This window comes from Topomyia yanbarensis, chromosome 3, assembly GCF_030247195.1.
Source record: "Topomyia yanbarensis strain Yona2022 chromosome 3, ASM3024719v1, whole genome shotgun sequence".
In the NCBI taxonomy this organism is placed as follows: domain Eukaryota; kingdom Metazoa; phylum Arthropoda; class Insecta; order Diptera; family Culicidae; genus Topomyia; species Topomyia yanbarensis.
Window position 1 is genome coordinate 282,080,507 of NC_080672.1, and position 18,083 is coordinate 282,098,589.

An 18,083-nucleotide genomic window follows, 5' to 3' on the forward strand; every position below is an offset into this window, starting at 1 on the left:
AAGATGTCAGAAAGTTTCAATTTCCAGCAATGGCTAAAATATTGGGATTTCATTAATTGAAACCTAAAAAGGTACCCAGGTACTCCGTCGGACGCATAACGGTTAATATGGTTGAAAAATGTTCCGCTTTGTTAATAATTAATTGTTCTAATCATCTCCCTGCTAAAAATTCTAAAGAGGATTTCAATATAAAAACACACTAAATGACCCCTCGAATATTGTATTTTCCCCTCTTGTATATGATCAAAAAAGCTGTAAAATTTCTTTAGCTTCATTAAAAAAAATAATTAATTGTGTAATCCCCCAGTTTTAATAAATTCAAAATGTAAAAGACGCAAAAAATGGGCACCTTTAAGCAAATGCTAAGGTACGTTCAAATAAACGAATTGAATAAAAAATCTTATAAAGTTTTCTGATGCGATGTTTTCAAAAATAACAAGTTTTTGCACACGCTTTTTTTAATACAGAAGAGAAAGCGTGTCAGAAATATTGAGCACGAAAACTTGAAATTAAGTATGTACACCATGTCTATGCAAAAGTAATCATATCATCATACTAAAAAATATAAATCTCGGAATAAAAATATTCAAATATTATAAAATTCCACCACTTCTAGCGCACAACGACGAAGAGTAGCTGTTATCAGATGAGTTCTAGTTTTTCCACTCAACTGCAGTTGCAATTATGACGGCACGAGTAACGCAGTGGTTCTTCTTGTTCGCAGGAATTATCTACGGGACAGAAGCTGGCAAGTTTCCTTTCAAGATGTTTCGTACGTTTATTGATATTTTAATCTTAATCGCATCTTAGTTGCCTTAGATGTCCAATGCGGTAAAGTGAATCGGCTAGCAGGTTACGTAATAAACGCCGAAGAAACGGAAAACGTTTGGCCCTGGCATGTAGCTATCTACAATTCTTCCAATGATTATATTGCTGGTGGTTCGATCATCAGCGAGCGATTTGTGCTGACAGCAGCTCACGTGACCTTTCGCAATGAACATATCGCTCTACATCCATTCGAGCTGCACGTTCGAATGGGTATCAAGGATCTATCAAATCCAAAGAATTACACGCGATATGGAAATGTCTCAAAGATCATACGATATCCTAACTACGATACGAGCCTGATGGTGAACGATCTGGCCCTACTAGAGCTAACGGATGATATTGAATTTAGTGTGCATATCTCTCCGATCTGCCTATGGCCGGTGGGTGGACCAAATATAGAGGATCTGGCAGTCAATGAGCAGGGAACAGTCGTTGGTTGGGGGTACACAGAGAACAGCACGATTTCGCAGGTTCTGAGAGAAGCTAAAATGTCCATAATTGACTTTCAAAGCTGTGTGGAAAATACAAAGTCGTTTCAACCACTCCTAGCGAAGGGAAGAAATTATTGCGCAGGAAACCGAGGTGAAACAACAGTTTGTAGAGGTGACAGTGGAGGTGGAATGTATTTTATGATTGATTTTACGTGGTACTTGCGAGGAATTGTCAATCAAGGTACACCAACGCAGGACACCCGATACCCGTGTGATCCCAAGAAGGAGGTTATTTTCATGGATGTGACGTTCTATCAGAAATGGGTCGAAAGGTATGCTCTTCCGAAGCAGCACAACAGACTGGGGTTACATAGTTGTGGCCTAGGCAGCTACGTAGAATCAATGCAAAAGGTGAACAAGGTTCTCGCTCCAGATCGAAACCCATGGATAGCTCATCTACATTATTTGTTTTGGGATCGGTTTTATGTAAGCGACTGTCACGGCGTTTTGATTCATCCGGAATTCGTTCTGACTCTTGCCAGGTGCATTGTAAAGCAGTCCAATCGTGAATTGTATGCGTTTTTGGTTTGAGGAAAAGGAACTGTAACTTCCAGTGATTTATTTCTATTTATAGATTACACGTTATACTCGGTGAGGAATCGATTGGACCGGACCCGTATGACGAAAGTCAATTCGATGCTCAAGTTGTTGGAATCACGGATTCATATGTTCATGAGCGATTCAGTCCTGAAGGATTCGGTTATGATGTTGGCCTGGTTCATTTGGAAAGAAGAGCAGACCTTCAGAAAGGTACTGTAGTAGATATTTAGTTAGCATTTTCAATAAAGTGTTCATCATTTTAGACAGTATCGAACCAATCTGCTTACCGTCAACACTTGAGCCCAACCCGTACTACATCTTGACTGCATGGTACAGGCGAGACGATCACCCGAAGGAACTAAGAGCGTCGCTTTTGCAGCCTGTTCGTTTCAGCGCATGTAATTCCATGTATCGCCGAATCGGAGTAGTAGCCTCGCCGGACTCTAATCTAATTTGTTTCCAACATTGCAAACTCAAGGAGCAGGTTCAAGCCAATGGGACCTACAATTGCGAATTGATATACGATAAAGATTGCCGTATCCCAATATCCGGTGGTCCGGTATTCTACACCAAACATGACGGATACAATACCTATACTTACCTAGCCGGTCTGCGATCATTTGGCTCGGCAGATTGTAAGGACAAACTGAATGATATCTACACAGACATCGTATCGTTAGGATCTTGGATCGATAAAACAGTGGAGGAAAAAGCATTATTCATCGATGAAGTCTGGCCAGTAAGAGTTGAAAATTTTTATTAGATTGTTCCAATGTCACTTACTTAAAAGAGGTAACATAAATTGTGATTATTTCGTGAATTTTCTAATTACACTAATTTTCAATTAGATGATTCGTTCCATTCATTTTAGTAGTACGTTTATCCTAAACAAATTATCATTATCGCATTTTCTCTTCAGATTTACTGGATACTACATTAAAATGGACATAGTTCATTTCGTGTCATATTTCCTTTCGCATGTTACGAATAGAATAAATAAAAAATAAGCGCCGTTTCGCTAAAAGTTAGCTAAAACATGCTCAAACATATAGCCCTGTTTAACGGTGTGTCGAACATCGTCTCTATCTCTCAATTATACATAGATTATCACATTGAACTTTTACGAATAAGTAGATACTCGGAGAATTGCTGTGTCTCGACCCCGCCACCGGTACTGGCTTCTACGTTGAATCCAGCGTTCAACAGCCGCGTCAGTACTTGGATGGAGTTGAGTTTGCAGTAGCCGTTCAAGGGGAATCGGATGACCTGCCTCCCGTCGAACTGGTTCCAGGCTGCACCGGTTCTAGCATCCAAAATGGCCTGGTTCGTTTCGGGGAAAACTTCGTCCAGGATGGAACGTTCTGCCGAAATCAGAATACGCTCGCCAAGATCCGGTGAGATGTGCAGTGCGACCACGTCATGGTTCGAATCCGGTGGGGTCGATGACTTGCTTCGTAGCCTACTGCTCCCAAATGGGGGCCAGCCGTTCCCGCTGCGCGTCCGTTCCTTTTTTATTTGATCGATCTGTTTGATCATAGCTGCAAAATAAAAGGCAAATATTACGCACATGATAGCTGTGGAGAGTTACAGCGTGCCGCTCTGGCAGTGCAGTACTCACGAACAATATCGAAATATTTGGCTTCCTCCAGCAGGAGCTCGAGATCGGGAAAATCGTCGGCGACTAATAGTTTTGAGTTGCGCATAAAGTTGAGAATGTGCCGGAACATGCCACCGTCGCGATCGATGAAGTAGTGCTGCTTGAGGGAGTCCAAAACGATCGGTATACATCCGTTGAACAGCTTGGCCAACCTCGAATCCGGATATCTGAAGAAAAATGATGAGAGAATAATTATGAATTTATTGTGCATTGCACGCATTGTATGTCCAATGAAACACCCAAAATTCGACGGATAAATTTCTACTAATTTTCGATAAGATTGCAATATCTTTCTTGATAATAGAAAATTCGGTAATAAACTCCACAATAAAATAACATAATAACATAATAAACAATAAAATGTGGCACTTTAAAGGCTGTGTAAACTTCAGCTCTGCTCGTATTTGGTTAAAACTTGTCAAACCAGTCGAAACTCTGGTTCGCTTATGCCAGAATTCTGGTAGAAACCAGACAGAATTCTGGTTGGTTTGACTGGATAGGTTAGATTGTTCAAGTAAGATTTTTGAAATCGATACAATCCTTTGAACCGGGCTCTCGCCGACTGTTTCAGATATCTGGTTCCGATGCAGGTCCATATTCCAGTCCACAAATCCGGATCACTCCAGTTCCTAGACTGAGGCCGGACCAGATCCTGGATCCGAAATATCTCGTTTACTCAGACCATGACAGACCCCCCCCCCCCCCCCAACACTACACACCACCATTTCCTAACCCTAGTTTGACAAGCCGAAAGCCTCTCAAAACTGGGACAAGATGTGCTCAGTAGACTGGTTCATTTTTTGACTTTTAGCTCCACCACGCTCTACTGATTCCTTTTATGGCCCTTTATATTGTGCAAATTTTGGTACCGATCGGTTGTGTCTACGGAACCTCCAAAAATTTCAAAGATTATAGGAAATTATTATGGAAAATCGGGTAAAATTGAAAATAAATTCTCGAAAAATCACTTCCTCAATCAATTCTTGAAAACACAGGAACACAGTAACCCTGTTTTAATAGCTCCATCGTCATACAAGTGTAAACTAGACTTGTCATCCACCGCTCGCGCAGCGTTAGACGCACAAAGACTGGCGAAATGATCTTGGTGCTGAAACGTGGTGCACAATCCAGCGGGGTGACGTATAGGAGGTTGGTCCAAGAGGTCTTGGGAGACGGCGCTCAGGTGAGGTCGTTGGGTGCAGAAGTGACCCTCCAGTGCAAGCAACTGGATGAAGTTACAAACGCAGAAGACGTCGTCTAGGCCGTCAAGGAGCAGTGTGACGTAGAGATCGAGCGAACCTCTGTACGACTAAGGGAGCGAATGCTTGGCAGACAGGTAGCCTATTTCAAACTACCGGTTGCGGTAGCCAAAAAGGGAAGATGAAGATTGGCTGGTCAGTATGCCCAGTAAGCATACCCCAGCCGTCTTCAGTGGACCGGTGTTATCGGTGTCTGGAGCCAGGCCGCAAGTCATACGACTGTAAGGGCCCAGACAGGAGCGAGTTGTGTCGTCGCTGTGGCGAGGAGGGACACAAGGCGCAGAAATGCGACAGTGCGCCAAAATGCCCTATCTGCGCCAGCAAGAAGCAAGGACGTAACCATGTTATGATCGGACCAGTATGTCCCTTCGGGGAGGCCGGTAAGAAGAAGCCATGAACGGCACACAGCTGAATCTGAACCACTGCGTATCTGCTCAGCAGCTGCGGTTCCCGGTCCAAGAGGTAGCACACTCCTCTTCGGAGGATGTCGCGATTGCCAAGATTAATGATGTGTTCTATTGTAGTTGCTATGCCCCACCAATGTGGCCCATAGAACAGTTCAATCAGATGATCCAAGGCTTTCGTCTGACCTGATGGGTCAGAAGCCGTTTGTCATAGCGGGAGATTTCAACGGTTAGGCAGTAGAGTGGGGCAGCTGTTGTGCAAATAGCAGGGGCCAAACGCTACTGGAGGCGCTTGCGAAACTCGACGCAGTGTTAGTCAATGATGGTTCCACTAGCACATTCCGTAGGAATGGGGTCGAGTCGTGGATTAACGTAACGTTTGTAAGCCCGGGTTTGGTTCCTGACATGGACTGGAGGGTAGGCGAGGGCTACACGCATAGTGATCACCTAGCAATACGCTTTAGGATCAATAATGGTGTGCAGCATCCAAGTGCGGGTAATCCCTGCCAGGTACGCGGGTGGAAGACCAATCACTTCGACAGCGAAGTTTTCACCGCGGCCTGGGGACTGGAGGCCAAAACCGACAGTCTAAGTGGGGACGCGCTGGTGGCTGTTCTATCACGCGCGTGCGACGCCACTATGCCGAAGAAAACCCTGCCAAGAAATGGCCGACGTCTGGTATATTGGCGGAGTGCCGAGTTTGCAGCCCTGCGATTAGCTTGCCTCAAAGCTAAACGTAGGATGCAGCGAGCCCGCACCGAGGAGGTAAGAGTGGACCGCCGTGAAGTGTTTCGAGCTGCGAAATCGGCCCATAATAAGGACATCAAAAGCAGAAAGAGAGCGTGTTTTGACACCCTGTTCGAGGATGCCAACGCGAATCCGTGGAGTGACGCCTACATGATCGTGATGGCAATTACCGAAGGGGGCTCACACCCCGAACGGTCTCCGGATCGGTTGGCGAGGATTATCGAAGTACTCTTCCCGTCTCGAGCTACGAGTCCCTGGCCCCCTGCGCCGCAAAGCATTGTGGGTGCGGCCGAAATGGTGACGAATGAAGAGCTACTTGCAGTGGCTAATTCTCTAGCAACAAACAAAGCTCCAGGGCCTGATGGAGTTCCAAACAGATCTCTCAAGGCAGCAATCATAGCGAAACCGTTTGGTTTTCGAAAGGGCAAGTCCACGGTGGACGCTATCAACTCAGTGGTAAGGACCGCCGAGATAGCTATGCAACGGAAAAGGCGAGGTATTCGATATTGTGCATTAGTGACACTTGATGTGAAGAACGCATTCAACAGCGCAAGCTGGGATGCCATTGCACTCTCGTTACACCGGCTTAGTCAGCCGGTGGGCCTATACCGGATCTTATAAATACTTTCAGAACCGTGTACTATTATACGAGACCGATGCTGCTCAGAGAAGTGTTCCTATTACCGCAGGAGTTCCGCAAGGTTCGATCCTGGGCCCGGTATTATGGAACCTTATATATGATGGGGTTCTGAGACTAAAGTTCCCTTCTGGTGTGAAGAACGTCGGCTTCGCCGATGATGTAACCTTTGCTGTCTACGGGGAGTCAATCCCCGAGGTAGAACTAACTGCGGCACACGTGATTAGTACGGTGGCGGAATGGATTAGCGCGAGATAACTTCAAAGCGGAGTCTGAAGATTCTTGGGGCCATCATAGATGACAAGCTGACCTTCGGCAGCCATATCGACTATGCGTACAAGACGGCTTCGACGGCTGTTGCGGAATTATCGAGGATGATGTCCAACAGCTGCAATGTGTGCGCCAGTAGACGTAGGTTACTGGCAGATGTTACCGTATCTATACTTAGGTACGGTGGACCGTCCTGGGCGAGAGCACTGGAAATAATCGAAAACTGGAGAGCACCTGCAGCTTGATGTGTCTCAGAGTGATATCTGCCTACCGCACGGTATCACACGATGCACCCTGCGTAACAGCGAGCACGATGCCAGCCGAGCTGATCATCCGGGAGGACGAAGAGTGTTTTGAGCTGTGTGGTAATAGGGGAGTCCATGAGCGCACCACGGTGACCTCGATCGCCAGATGGCAGCGCGAATGGGATAACTCCTCGAGAGATAGATGAACCAACCGGCTGATATCTAACATATCGTGCTGGGTAGGTAAACCCCATGGGGAAGTTTACTTCCATCGGACACAATTCCTGTCAGGCCATGGCTGTTTCCCCAGTCTGCCCTGACTGCCCAGGTGTTGACGAAACTGCGGAGCACATACTGTTTGAATGTCTTCGTTTCGACGTCGAAAGAAGAGCAATGCTAGACGTTTGCGGCTGGGACACAACCCCTGATACCCTTATACAGAGGATGTGTCAAGCGGTGGAGAAGTGGAACGCAGTCTCGACTGCAACCACCCAAATTGCCTGTAGGCTACAGAGAATTTGGCGCTCCGAGCAACAGACGACGGGCACGACTAACTAGTGATTGGTTAGTTGGAGCAAAAAAAAGGTCGAGCGCAGAAAAGTGAGTGAATGGTCTGTTCATGTTGAGGCAGGTTTAGCGTAGCGACTGGCAAACGCGTAAGGGGTAAACCCAGCTACCCCGAAGCAAGGCAGAAGAGCGAGTGTATAGGCGTATATGTGGACTGCCTCATGCCAAGATGGGATGGTCGTAGCGTAGTATGTTGGGACTTAGCTATCGATGCCTCGTGGCGTGGCAGAGGAGTGAAAGGGTGAGCATCCAAGTCAGCCTCACATGGTATGGGAGTGACGTGCACAAAAGTTAGCCTAGCAAGGAATGAGTAAGGTGAGCACACAAGTCAGCCTCGCAAGGAACGAAAAAGGTGAGCACAAAAGTTAGCCTCATGTGGAGTGTTAGAGAGTGAATCAAAGTGCGATAGAGAGAGCACCCAAGTAAGCCTCATACAGGACGTATGAACGCGTGAGCGAGAGTGAATGAGTACATCAAGTACAGCCATCCCCCCAGAAGTAATACCGAGAGGTAGTTCCTGGGGGGAACGATGGCGGAGCCCAATAGAGTTTAGTCGGTATTAATGGCAGCATCACCATTCGAGCTCGACTCGCCCCCAGTACACCCCGTGTGGTAGCTTGGACACCTACCAATAGCACGTGTACTGGGTTAGTACGTAAACAGTCTTCTCCATTGTAAAAAAAAGAGGGATATTTGCCTACCGCACGGTGTCACACGATGCATCCTGCGTAATAGCGAGCACGATGCCAGTCGGGCTGGCTATCCGGGAGGACGAAGAGTGTTTTGAGTTGCGTGGCAATAGGGGAGTCGGTGACCTCGGTCGCCAGGTTTCAGCGCGAATGAGATAACTCTTCGAGAGGTAGGTGAACCCACCGGCTGATACCTAACATATCGTGCTGGGTCGGTAGACCCCGTGGGGAAGTTCACTTCCATCTGACACAATTCCTGTCAGTCCATGGCTGTTTCCGAAGTCCCTCCACAGATTTGGGCACGCGGAGTCTGCCCTGACTGCCCAGGTGTTTACGAAACTGCAGAGCACATACTGTGTATGTCCTCGTTTCGACGTCGAAAGAAGAGCAATGCTAGACGTCTGTGGCTGGGACACAACCCCTGATACCCTTACACAGAGGATGTGTCAAGCGGTGCAGAAGTGGAATGCAGTCTCGACTGCAACCACCCAGATTGCCTGCAGGTTGCAGAGAATATAGCGCGCCGAGCAGCAGATAACAAGCATGACTAACTTGTGATTGGTTAGCTAAAGCGGAAAGAGTTTTTCGCGAAGAAATGAGTGAATGGTCTGCTCATGTTGAGGCAAGGGTGGCACAACGGTGGCAATCGCGATAGCCGCGCCGAAGCATGGCGGAAGTGCGAGTGAATAGAGCATGTATGGTCTGCCCATGACGAGATGGGAGGGTCGTAGCGTAGCGTAGATTGCTGGTACCTCTCGCTATTGGTACCTCGTGGCGTGGCAGAGGAATGTAGGGTGAGCGTGAGTGCGAACATCAAGCAAGAGTGAGAGAGTACGTTAAGTACTGCCATCCCCCCAGAAGTAATGCCGGAAGGTAGTTCCTGGGGGAAAGATGGCGGAGCCCAATGGAGTTTATTCAGTATGGCCCCCTGGTCGAGTCCGACACGCCAGTATACTTCCGTATGGTAGCTTGGCAACTACTAAGGACATGTACTAGGAAAGTGCGTAATTGCATTCTCCAAAAAATCCCCCCCCCTCCTTCCCCATCAAGTGACCTCCCATCAAGCCCCTAAAAATTCCTTTCAAGCGATCACCTCATCAACCCTCTTCAAACCCACCCCTCACTCATCCTAATCACCTTCACCCAGTAGGCATACAAAGATAGGCAAGGTGTGGCTCTGTTGTGGGGTATTCATGCCTAAACTGACCAACTATGACGGAAAAATCCGGACACCTTTCAGCAACGAAGCGATATCCTTCATTACACTCAGGTAAATGGTTCGCATGTTGTACGAATTTTTTTCGACAGAGTTGGTGAGCTTTTTCAAATGAACGGTATAACGCTCCCATAAGCTGCTATTGAATTTTTTGTCGATCGGACTCCCGATTCCGGAGTTACGGGTTAATGAGTGCGGTCATACAGCAAATTCTCATATAAACTGGAAACACCATGATGTCCAATTGGTGTAATATATATTTAAAAGGGGCCAACATTATATTGATTTGCGGATCTAGATCTCTAACGATCACTCAAAGCAGTTTTGATCACATTGACCACCTATGACGGTTCTTGATGCCACCGGAGAACTCGCCAAGTTCCTAAGTTGATGTCACACTTTTACCTCCGCGAATTCTTGACCGAATTTTGTCAACTTTTTTTCAAACGAAAGCTACAATACTCCCATGGACTGCGATTGGATTTCATTCAGATCTGACATTTGGTTCCGGGGTTACAGGTTGGTTACTGCGGTCACATAGGAATTTCTCATCTAAACCGGTACAATCGTAATCTTTCAAAGGTTAAAAATCTATTGTAATGGACAACAAATTACTTCTCTTTGCAAGTCTGGATAACTGATGGCCAATCAAAGATTCCACGATCGGCGATTCTGAAATTCTCGGGTTCTGGACGTATTCTATAATTAAAGTCACATTGTTTCTTAGGTGAAGACTGAACCGATTTTCATAAACCAAGTTTCAAATAGTGTATCTCAGGATCCGCTCAAATTATATTGAGATTATAAGTGTTTCTTATGTAAAAATGTCTGAGAAACACGATGGCATTAGAATTTTTAAAATTAAAATATATGTATTGAGAGAAAAATTCATTTTTAATATTTAACTGAAAAAATCACATAGTTGGCAGCACTGCCGCCAAAAATTAATATTTTTTCTAGACTCCTTGAATAATTTTCAAGGGGGGGGGGGGTGCTCCCATGACCCGAGGGGTGGTTCAATTGACCCAAAAATTTGGGTTTTTATATACTGGCCCTAGATGAACAATTCCTCCAAATTTGGTTCAAATCCGTGAAGGTCGATTACACGTGCCTTGATCACTTCGCGATATTTTTACATATTGTAAAAACACGGAAGATCCACGGCTCAATTGTGCTATCGCATTGAGCTGTGTCAAATATATTTAAAATAAAAGAAAAAGCTTTTGGGTTAATATTACTGTTGATATAGCAAGGAGAAGAGTGAAGAGGGGATCCTAATTTTTTTACTATTTAACAGGCTGACGAGGGTACCCGGGCACCAACAAAACTGAAATACAGGAACTAAGCCAATTTCCAACCGATTTCGATACTTTTGGGTGCTTTGGATTCAGAAACTCATCCACTTTTAGACTTGGTAAAAATGAATCGGATTACTTCATTCGGTTCCCGGTAATCCGGATTTTTCATTCGGTTCCCGGTAATCCGGCCTAGTGTCGACTATCCGAGATAGTGGTTCATCTGTATTTAACTTCGCAAATTACGCAGCATAAGCACCAAGTTGAAATTTCTATAGCAAGCTTCATCAACTTTAGAAAATTCTAATAATAAAAAAATCGTATAATGGTATCGTTCGCCCCATAATGTACCGTAAACCGGGGTGACTTTGATCATCGGGGTGACTTTGATCATCAGGGTGACTTTGATCACTCGAAACTTTTTTAGTAGATCGCTTATTAAACCAGAATATTCTACAGAATCATTTTAATTTGAAATGATTTTTACTCTAAACTTATAAAATACTGATTTGTTGTGCTTTTTGAGTATATTGTTCGGTTTTTGGGTACAAAAACTACAAAAAACCGAAATTTGATTTAACCTTATTTTTACGAAGCTTCGTAAAGTGTATATTTTTTATAAAACAAATGAATCTTAGATTTGAGCAAGAGTAATAAATTACAAGCGAGTTTTTGTTTTCCTTTAGATTGGGATATGCTAAATTTAGTTTTAAGAGTTTGTTTATTGTAAATACATTTTTTTGTGAAACTAGTTGGCAATTATTTCAAATTATTTTAAACTAAAATTCACAACATTTTTTTTTTATTGTTCAACATTCCAACGTGTTAAAATGGATGAAACTTTTTCTACATTGATAAAGCAATGAATAAATTTTTTTAGCAGTTCTAAAGGTGTTCAGAATCTTTTATTCTAGTTGGACACAAATTTTGCGAATTTTGGTTACTCGAACTTTACAGTACATTGAAATACTTGGTATAATATCAATTAACATCTATTTAACCATGAATATCTTTCCAGAATTAGTTTAAACAAACGTTTGAATGAAAAATATTGACATCAATAACTTAATGTGGGTGAACATACAGGTTATCAAAGTCTTCCCGGAATACGAAAACGGACTTCAACTTGAAATCATTTTTGGAAAAGTAGCTGTAAGCGGACAATTTTAGGTAAAACCATCCAATCTTGTTCTTCATACACCAGTATATGGTATAAAAATATTAAACTTGAAAAATATGTGCTGTGTCTAAAAATATGTAATGATTAATGCGAAAAGTGATCAATGTCACCCCGGTTTACGGTAAATAAGTAGTTCAAGCGAAGAGAATCCTTTTCTAATTCCAATCTAATCCTAATTAAACATATGCGCCGACTTACTTTGTCAATGTCTCCAGCGAACTGGTGTAGATCGTTCCACCAACGTCGATGTGCACCGGGGCCGTGTATTTGGAGGCGGCGGCCACACACGGAATACCCGTGATCTGTTTGTGATTGGAGTGGTGGTACCCGCTACCTACGCTCGTCACAGCTGGCGAGACGGCCGGTATTGGCGGTGTCGGCGTCGGCGACGACGAGTTGGAAATTGTTGGTGACGTGGTGGGTGAAGTGCTAATTTTGATTTGCGTTGCGGAAAACAGCCTCGTTGCGGATAGATCCCGTGGTTCTAGCGAGTGCTTCACGTCTCGGTCGGTCGGTGCTCCACCACCACCACCCCGCTCCGGCCGTTCGCGGTCACGATCTCGATCCCGTTCCCGCTCCATGTCGTTGTTACATTTTCGCCTAGGTGGATGAGAAATATAAGATAGAAAATAGTGTTAGTTCAATACTGTACAAACATAGTATAGAAATTTTGAAATCAATATTTGGCGGTTTCAATTTCAATTTACGCAGGATGGCAGAAACCTCAACATATGGAAGGACGACGATAGCTGGAGAAAGCACAAATGGACAGAAATCGAACATTATTATTTTGCCGCTAGGGCTTGTAATATTGGTGTTGTCAAGTTATAAGAATTTATAATTAATACGAGTTTATTTTTATCATTTTTGTTCGCACTCCCAATTACATAAATAACACTTTTTTGCCTCCGACGAGATTCGAGTCGGAGAAAATCCTATATAATAAATGTGAAAAGAGCCAAGTTAACGCACGAAGGCAACGACCAACATCCAAGGGAATACATTTTATTAATTTATGAAAATAACTTTGGGCAGCCTAATTTGAGACATTTTTTTCCTTCATTCCGACGCACATATGCACCCAAAAAGCTCCTTGCGTACCAACAATAGTCCTCCTTAGTAGGCAGGGAATGCGTATACTACATACATGTTGCGAGTTTCCGAGCGGTTCCTGCCAGCGGCGGGTCAGCACTCTGAACTGAAAATTTCGACAGCGCTGAAAAATCGCGATTTACAAGCTGTGTGTGTGACGAGCGGGGTACAATCTCACGGCAAGTAAACGGGGCGCAAGACTGGCAATGAGTGCGGAGTACAAACTCTTGCGATGTCCTCGAGCGTCTTGAGCCAACATCTTTGCCGAGGTTGAAGCTCGGCGAGACCCGGCGATTGCTGGTGGAAGACAGAACATGACGCTGTTACTGCCCGGAGCAGTGGGCGGCTGGGTTGCCAGACTAGGAATCCGGCCACGGGTAGGTAAGGAAAAGGTGAGGGTGGGTCGTGTTGGTGTCATGATTTTTTTTCCTTTTTTCGGTTTTATTTTTAAGATTAATTGCACCCCCCAGGGGGATCCCGTACCAGATAGATAGCCGCCGGGCAGTTTCCTGGAACTCGTGACGCGAAAAATGTGTTTTAATGAGAATGTACTTCAGAAAGGCTTCGCGTACCGACTGAAGTTGACATGGGGGCATGTGCATAATGTACAATGCTGTCTGTTGACCGCTTTCACGGATGACGGTTCACGGTTGCTTGTTGCCGGTAATGTGCAGCGAGACCTCACACGGACAGCTTTCGTGATTCAGATGCATTTCATGTCTAGTCCGTTTATAGATGTATTTCAGGATCAATGTATGCCGGTAATCACTTGATATGAGTGTGAAATTATGATTAACAAGCACACAGAAAATAGCCGTACTTGATTCAATCAATTGCTTTTGCACTATTCGCTAGTTACTAGCGTCTGGTAACCAGTGTATGTAGTAATGCGAAAAGAGATGTAAATGTTACTTCCTACTTTGTGCTATCAGTTCGAGACACTCATGCAGTAAGGAAATCAAAATAAACAGTTCGTCTCTTATCATGAAGAGCACTCTAGGCGGCATAAACTTGAACTTGTTGGTAGCTAGCTCACTTTGATACTGCTCTTAACCATTTTAACAATATACGTTTTCCCGATACGCACTTGAAATACTTACTGATTTTTTTAAATATGAATAATGTTGCGTCGACTATATAATATAGTTCTGGGCCCACATTGATGAAGTGATGCGTTAGCAAAACTTGATATAATTGGAGCCTGAGGAGGTTTAGGGGGTTTCTACATTATTTGAAGAAAGAATAATAAAAAACCTGTTTTAATCCACCTAGCGGTGCAATTGTGCCTTTCTCATTTCTCTAAACTATGGCACGGAGGCTTTTTTTGTTCAACATAATTGTGGAAATGTCCATTATATTCTTAGTACACTTTGCACTTATACACAATGGCATGCCAGCCACGAACTTGATGAGCTACGTGTCGACGGTGAAACACTTGAAACAAAAAAATATCATACTCCATTAACCTAATCAGCATTAGATCAATGTTATCTGCTTGCTAACTCATTTTGTCATGCGGGGGTGGGCGTGTGAGGAGGGCGAAAGTCCCATGAACGAACGACTCCCCAGCTTAAATTGGTATGCTTTGTGATATAGTGGTGGTTTAAAGATGATGGGGTTGAAAGGGAGGGGTATGAGGGCTGGATGGGGGTGTGGTCTGAGGGGTTATTTAAGGAGATTTTTAAGGGAGGGGAGTGAACAGTTGGGGGGGTTGTAACCCCTCTCCGTAAACCATCAACTACGCCCCTGTTAAAATCCAGAAACATTGTGCGAGTCGAAAAAAAATTCGGGATTAGGTTGACGTTTTTCAGAGTGATTGCATAACCTTTCTATATGAGAAAGGCAAAAATGTGCCAAAATCCAAAAAAGTGAATCGTCGTTTAGGAGGGAGCAAGGAAAATATTGGAGCAATTAATTTTTAACTAATCGAAGCATTTTACAATAACTTGGGGTTCTTTGATATTCCAGGAAGTACTTGAAACTTCTTTTCTGAGTTTAGATTTCTGATGCCAGGAGTTAGTTGCTTCGGTTTTGCACCAGTACTTCTTCGAACTGTTATTTTTGGAGGACCTTCTAGTCTTTACAACAAGGTTGAATAGACGAAATGTTACTCCTTTCATGTTGTTTCTAAGCACAGTAGAAATTGTTTCCTCTTAGAGGTCATCAGAGTCTCATTCGTCACTAGACAAGTTAGTATAGATAAGTTAGTATAAATATTCGTAGACACCGGTGGTGTAGCTGACTTTAGCATTTCTGTAAAAGATCGCTTAGAGTGTCTCTGAAAAGAATGTTTCAGTTTCTCTTGGCACTGTTTGTACGCGAGACACTTCGGGAGATCATGTTGACTTTCCCTACAGTAGAGACACTTTTGAACATCGCTTCCACAGGAATCGTCCACATGATTCTCACCGCATTTGCCACAACGAACTAGAACTTCAATCCCGGAAATTTATTTCCCGAGAATACCGGAATTTTAAGTTACTAGGGATTCCGAATCCCAGGCAATTGTGTTTTTAATGCTCGGGATTTTAATTTATATCAAAAGACTTACGCTCTGCAAAAGAAATTCTGCAGGCAATAAGGTATTACGAACAGTAAACTGTGGCTAGTAATTGTAAATTATACTTTTTCAAATGGTTCGCAGATCAATGAGCTATATATCTTTGAACTCAGTAAAAAAGCAGATATTTTTCTTCCAAACGTCCAAACCTTACTCAATTCACAGCTAAAGAATGTTCATTTGTTCATGCCAAAATCTACAAATTTGCCGACTATTACCCTGAAGCATTTCTTTACTGTAGTGTTAGTGGTGCGCACGATATCTCGATAAAGCTTTGGTCCATTCATCGAATGCATATTTTTTCTAATATGTCATACTGAAACTGTAATATCAATTTTAATATGATTTTTTTCACTTGATCGGAAAGAACCGCACTTCTCTGGAGCAGCTCCATAATTTTGTTCAAGATAACCAAGAAGGTTCTTTGTAATCAATTGATCGCTGATTGCTACAGTAGGTGACTGGGAATCCCAATTTTTTACAATCAAATGTCAAACAGAAGGTAGTTAGGCAGAGCAGCTGCGACTTTCCATCGTTTTCAATCCAGTATCTTTACTGATCATATGGTCTTTAAAACAGCCAACCCCATGTATCAATAGATTCACACAATCTCGAATCAGATACGACCTCATGTTGAGCAATTTTTATGAACATTTTCTGAGTTGTGTATCTAGGGTGTGTGCATGTAAGGTAAGGTATACAGAGAACTTCAAAAGCCCCAATAAATGTCTAACGAAAATTGCCCAAGTACCTGGAAAACATCTGGTCACTTTATTTTATACGAACATATGGATGAAAATTATTCAAAATGGTAATTTTCTAAACTTTAAAAATAAGTCTGGCAAGGTGCTGCTCATTACTTCCTAGACATAACCATTTTTCACGTATGTAAATGAAAATACTAATTTTCTCATGTGATCTTGTTTCTATTTTTATTTTTACCAAATCGCCGACAATCCTTCTTTTGAATATTGAATAGCCATAAATAACCGAGAAAAAATAAGTAACATTCTATGATCACATCAATTTTAATAATTTGGAAACATTCAATTTCGCTAATTCATTAGGCGGACAAATCAGGTCAAAAAGCTGACAATTCGGGGGCTGACAACTTCGGGTCTTCACCGTGTTGCATATTATAGAAACTAAAATTCAATAACTTCAAACCCTTAAAGGGTTGTATACAATGTTTAGGGAAGAAAGTGAGCTAAGTTCGTGATTTCGTTAAAGGGTTTCATGCAAATATTTTTTTGAAAAACGAAAGACAATTTGTTGGTAATATCGAAAAAAGTCGCATCAAGCAAAATATTGAAAATTGTCAGCGTTATGCCCCACTCCCCTTCCTCGAAGCGCATTTTTTTCGTAGAGACTAGAAAAATGTTGAAGCAAAATGTATGGTGGTGTGCTTGAACGGTTTGGCTTCTCAAAAAAAAAAATTAATAAAAACAATGACAAAACACGATGCTTGAGGTTTTCAAAATTTTAAACAAAAATTCATTGCAAAGAATGGAAAATTTTTGGATAAAAAATGAACCGTTCCAGTTACATGTAACATGAGAATGTAACTACGAACAATGTAAATACCGACTCTATCCACCTAGCAGGGAGATGTGACATATATTACGCATGTCACTGTTGGATTATTCATTGGTTTGTAGAGCTCATGTAAAGTAGGCACCCAACTAGAGCTGTGACGAACCTTGAATAAACTGTATCAATTAAAAAAATCAATTAACTCAAAACAAATCAATTTTTTGAATTAAATTAATAAAATGTATATAAAAAATTGTTAAACAAATTAAAATTAATAAAATTGATAAAATGAATCAAATGGATGAATGGAATAAAATAAATAAAACCAAAAATAAACGAAATAAATAAAATGAATACAGCAAAAATAAGAGTTAAATAAATAACAAGAATAAAATGAATGAAACAAATAAAATTAATAAAATTAAAAGGGGAACCCGGGGTTATTCGGCCCAACCTAAGCAAATCGTCTTTTAGGTAGGTAAATGTCAAAGAATTGATCGCTTACAGGTATTATTTTGAAACCTCATTTGCACCACTCCATGGTAGCGCAAAGCGAAGATTTGCAAAAATACGTTTTACCATCCATTTAAAATATAGGGGTAATTCGTACATTGCTACAGGGCAATTCAGACCATCATGTTCTACAAGGGAATTATGTGTACCTTTATTGGATAAACTGATAAGGAAGCCTAACAAAATAAAATTAATCTAAGTAGTCAGAGAGCTAAATGGCTCAAGGAAGCGGGTATCAGCAGGTAGTAGAGTGAGTTCACCGTCGGGGACAATCCGAGTAGTTCGTGATTAGGACATTGCAAAAAAAACTTTTTAATTCTGAAAGCCTCCCTTTCATATTATGGCAAATGTCAAAGCTCA

General features: G+C 42.6%; 2 protein-coding genes across 3 annotated transcripts in view; one reads left to right on the plus strand and one right to left on the minus strand.

Annotated features, from left to right (window-relative positions):
- The first annotated feature begins 684 nt into the window (after positions 1–684).
- Positions 685–2,622, plus strand: LOC131687960 (polyserase-2). The gene is made up of 4 exons (XM_058972065.1): positions 685–748; positions 811–1,831; positions 1,894–2,069; positions 2,123–2,622. The coding sequence occupies exons 1-4, from the start codon at positions 685–687 to the stop codon at positions 2,620–2,622; spliced, it is 1,761 nt and encodes a 586-aa protein (XP_058828048.1).
- A 270-nt stretch (positions 2,623–2,892) lies between these two features.
- LOC131689002 (BTB/POZ domain-containing protein Tiwaz) overlaps positions 2,893–18,083 on the minus strand; it is a 186,278-nt gene continuing 171,087 nt past the window's right edge. For both annotated transcript variants that reach the window (XM_058973721.1, XM_058973722.1), the window contains exons 2-4: positions 12,224–12,625; positions 3,478–3,683; positions 2,893–3,397 (exon numbers count right to left, since the gene is read on the minus strand). In XM_058973721.1, coding sequence (XP_058829704.1) covers positions 2,967–3,397; positions 3,478–3,683; positions 12,224–12,606 — 1,020 coding nt within the window. In that variant the 5' untranslated portion in view covers positions 12,607–12,625 and the 3' untranslated portion in view covers positions 2,893–2,966. The remainder of the gene's footprint in view (positions 3,398–3,477; positions 3,684–12,223; positions 12,626–18,083) is intronic.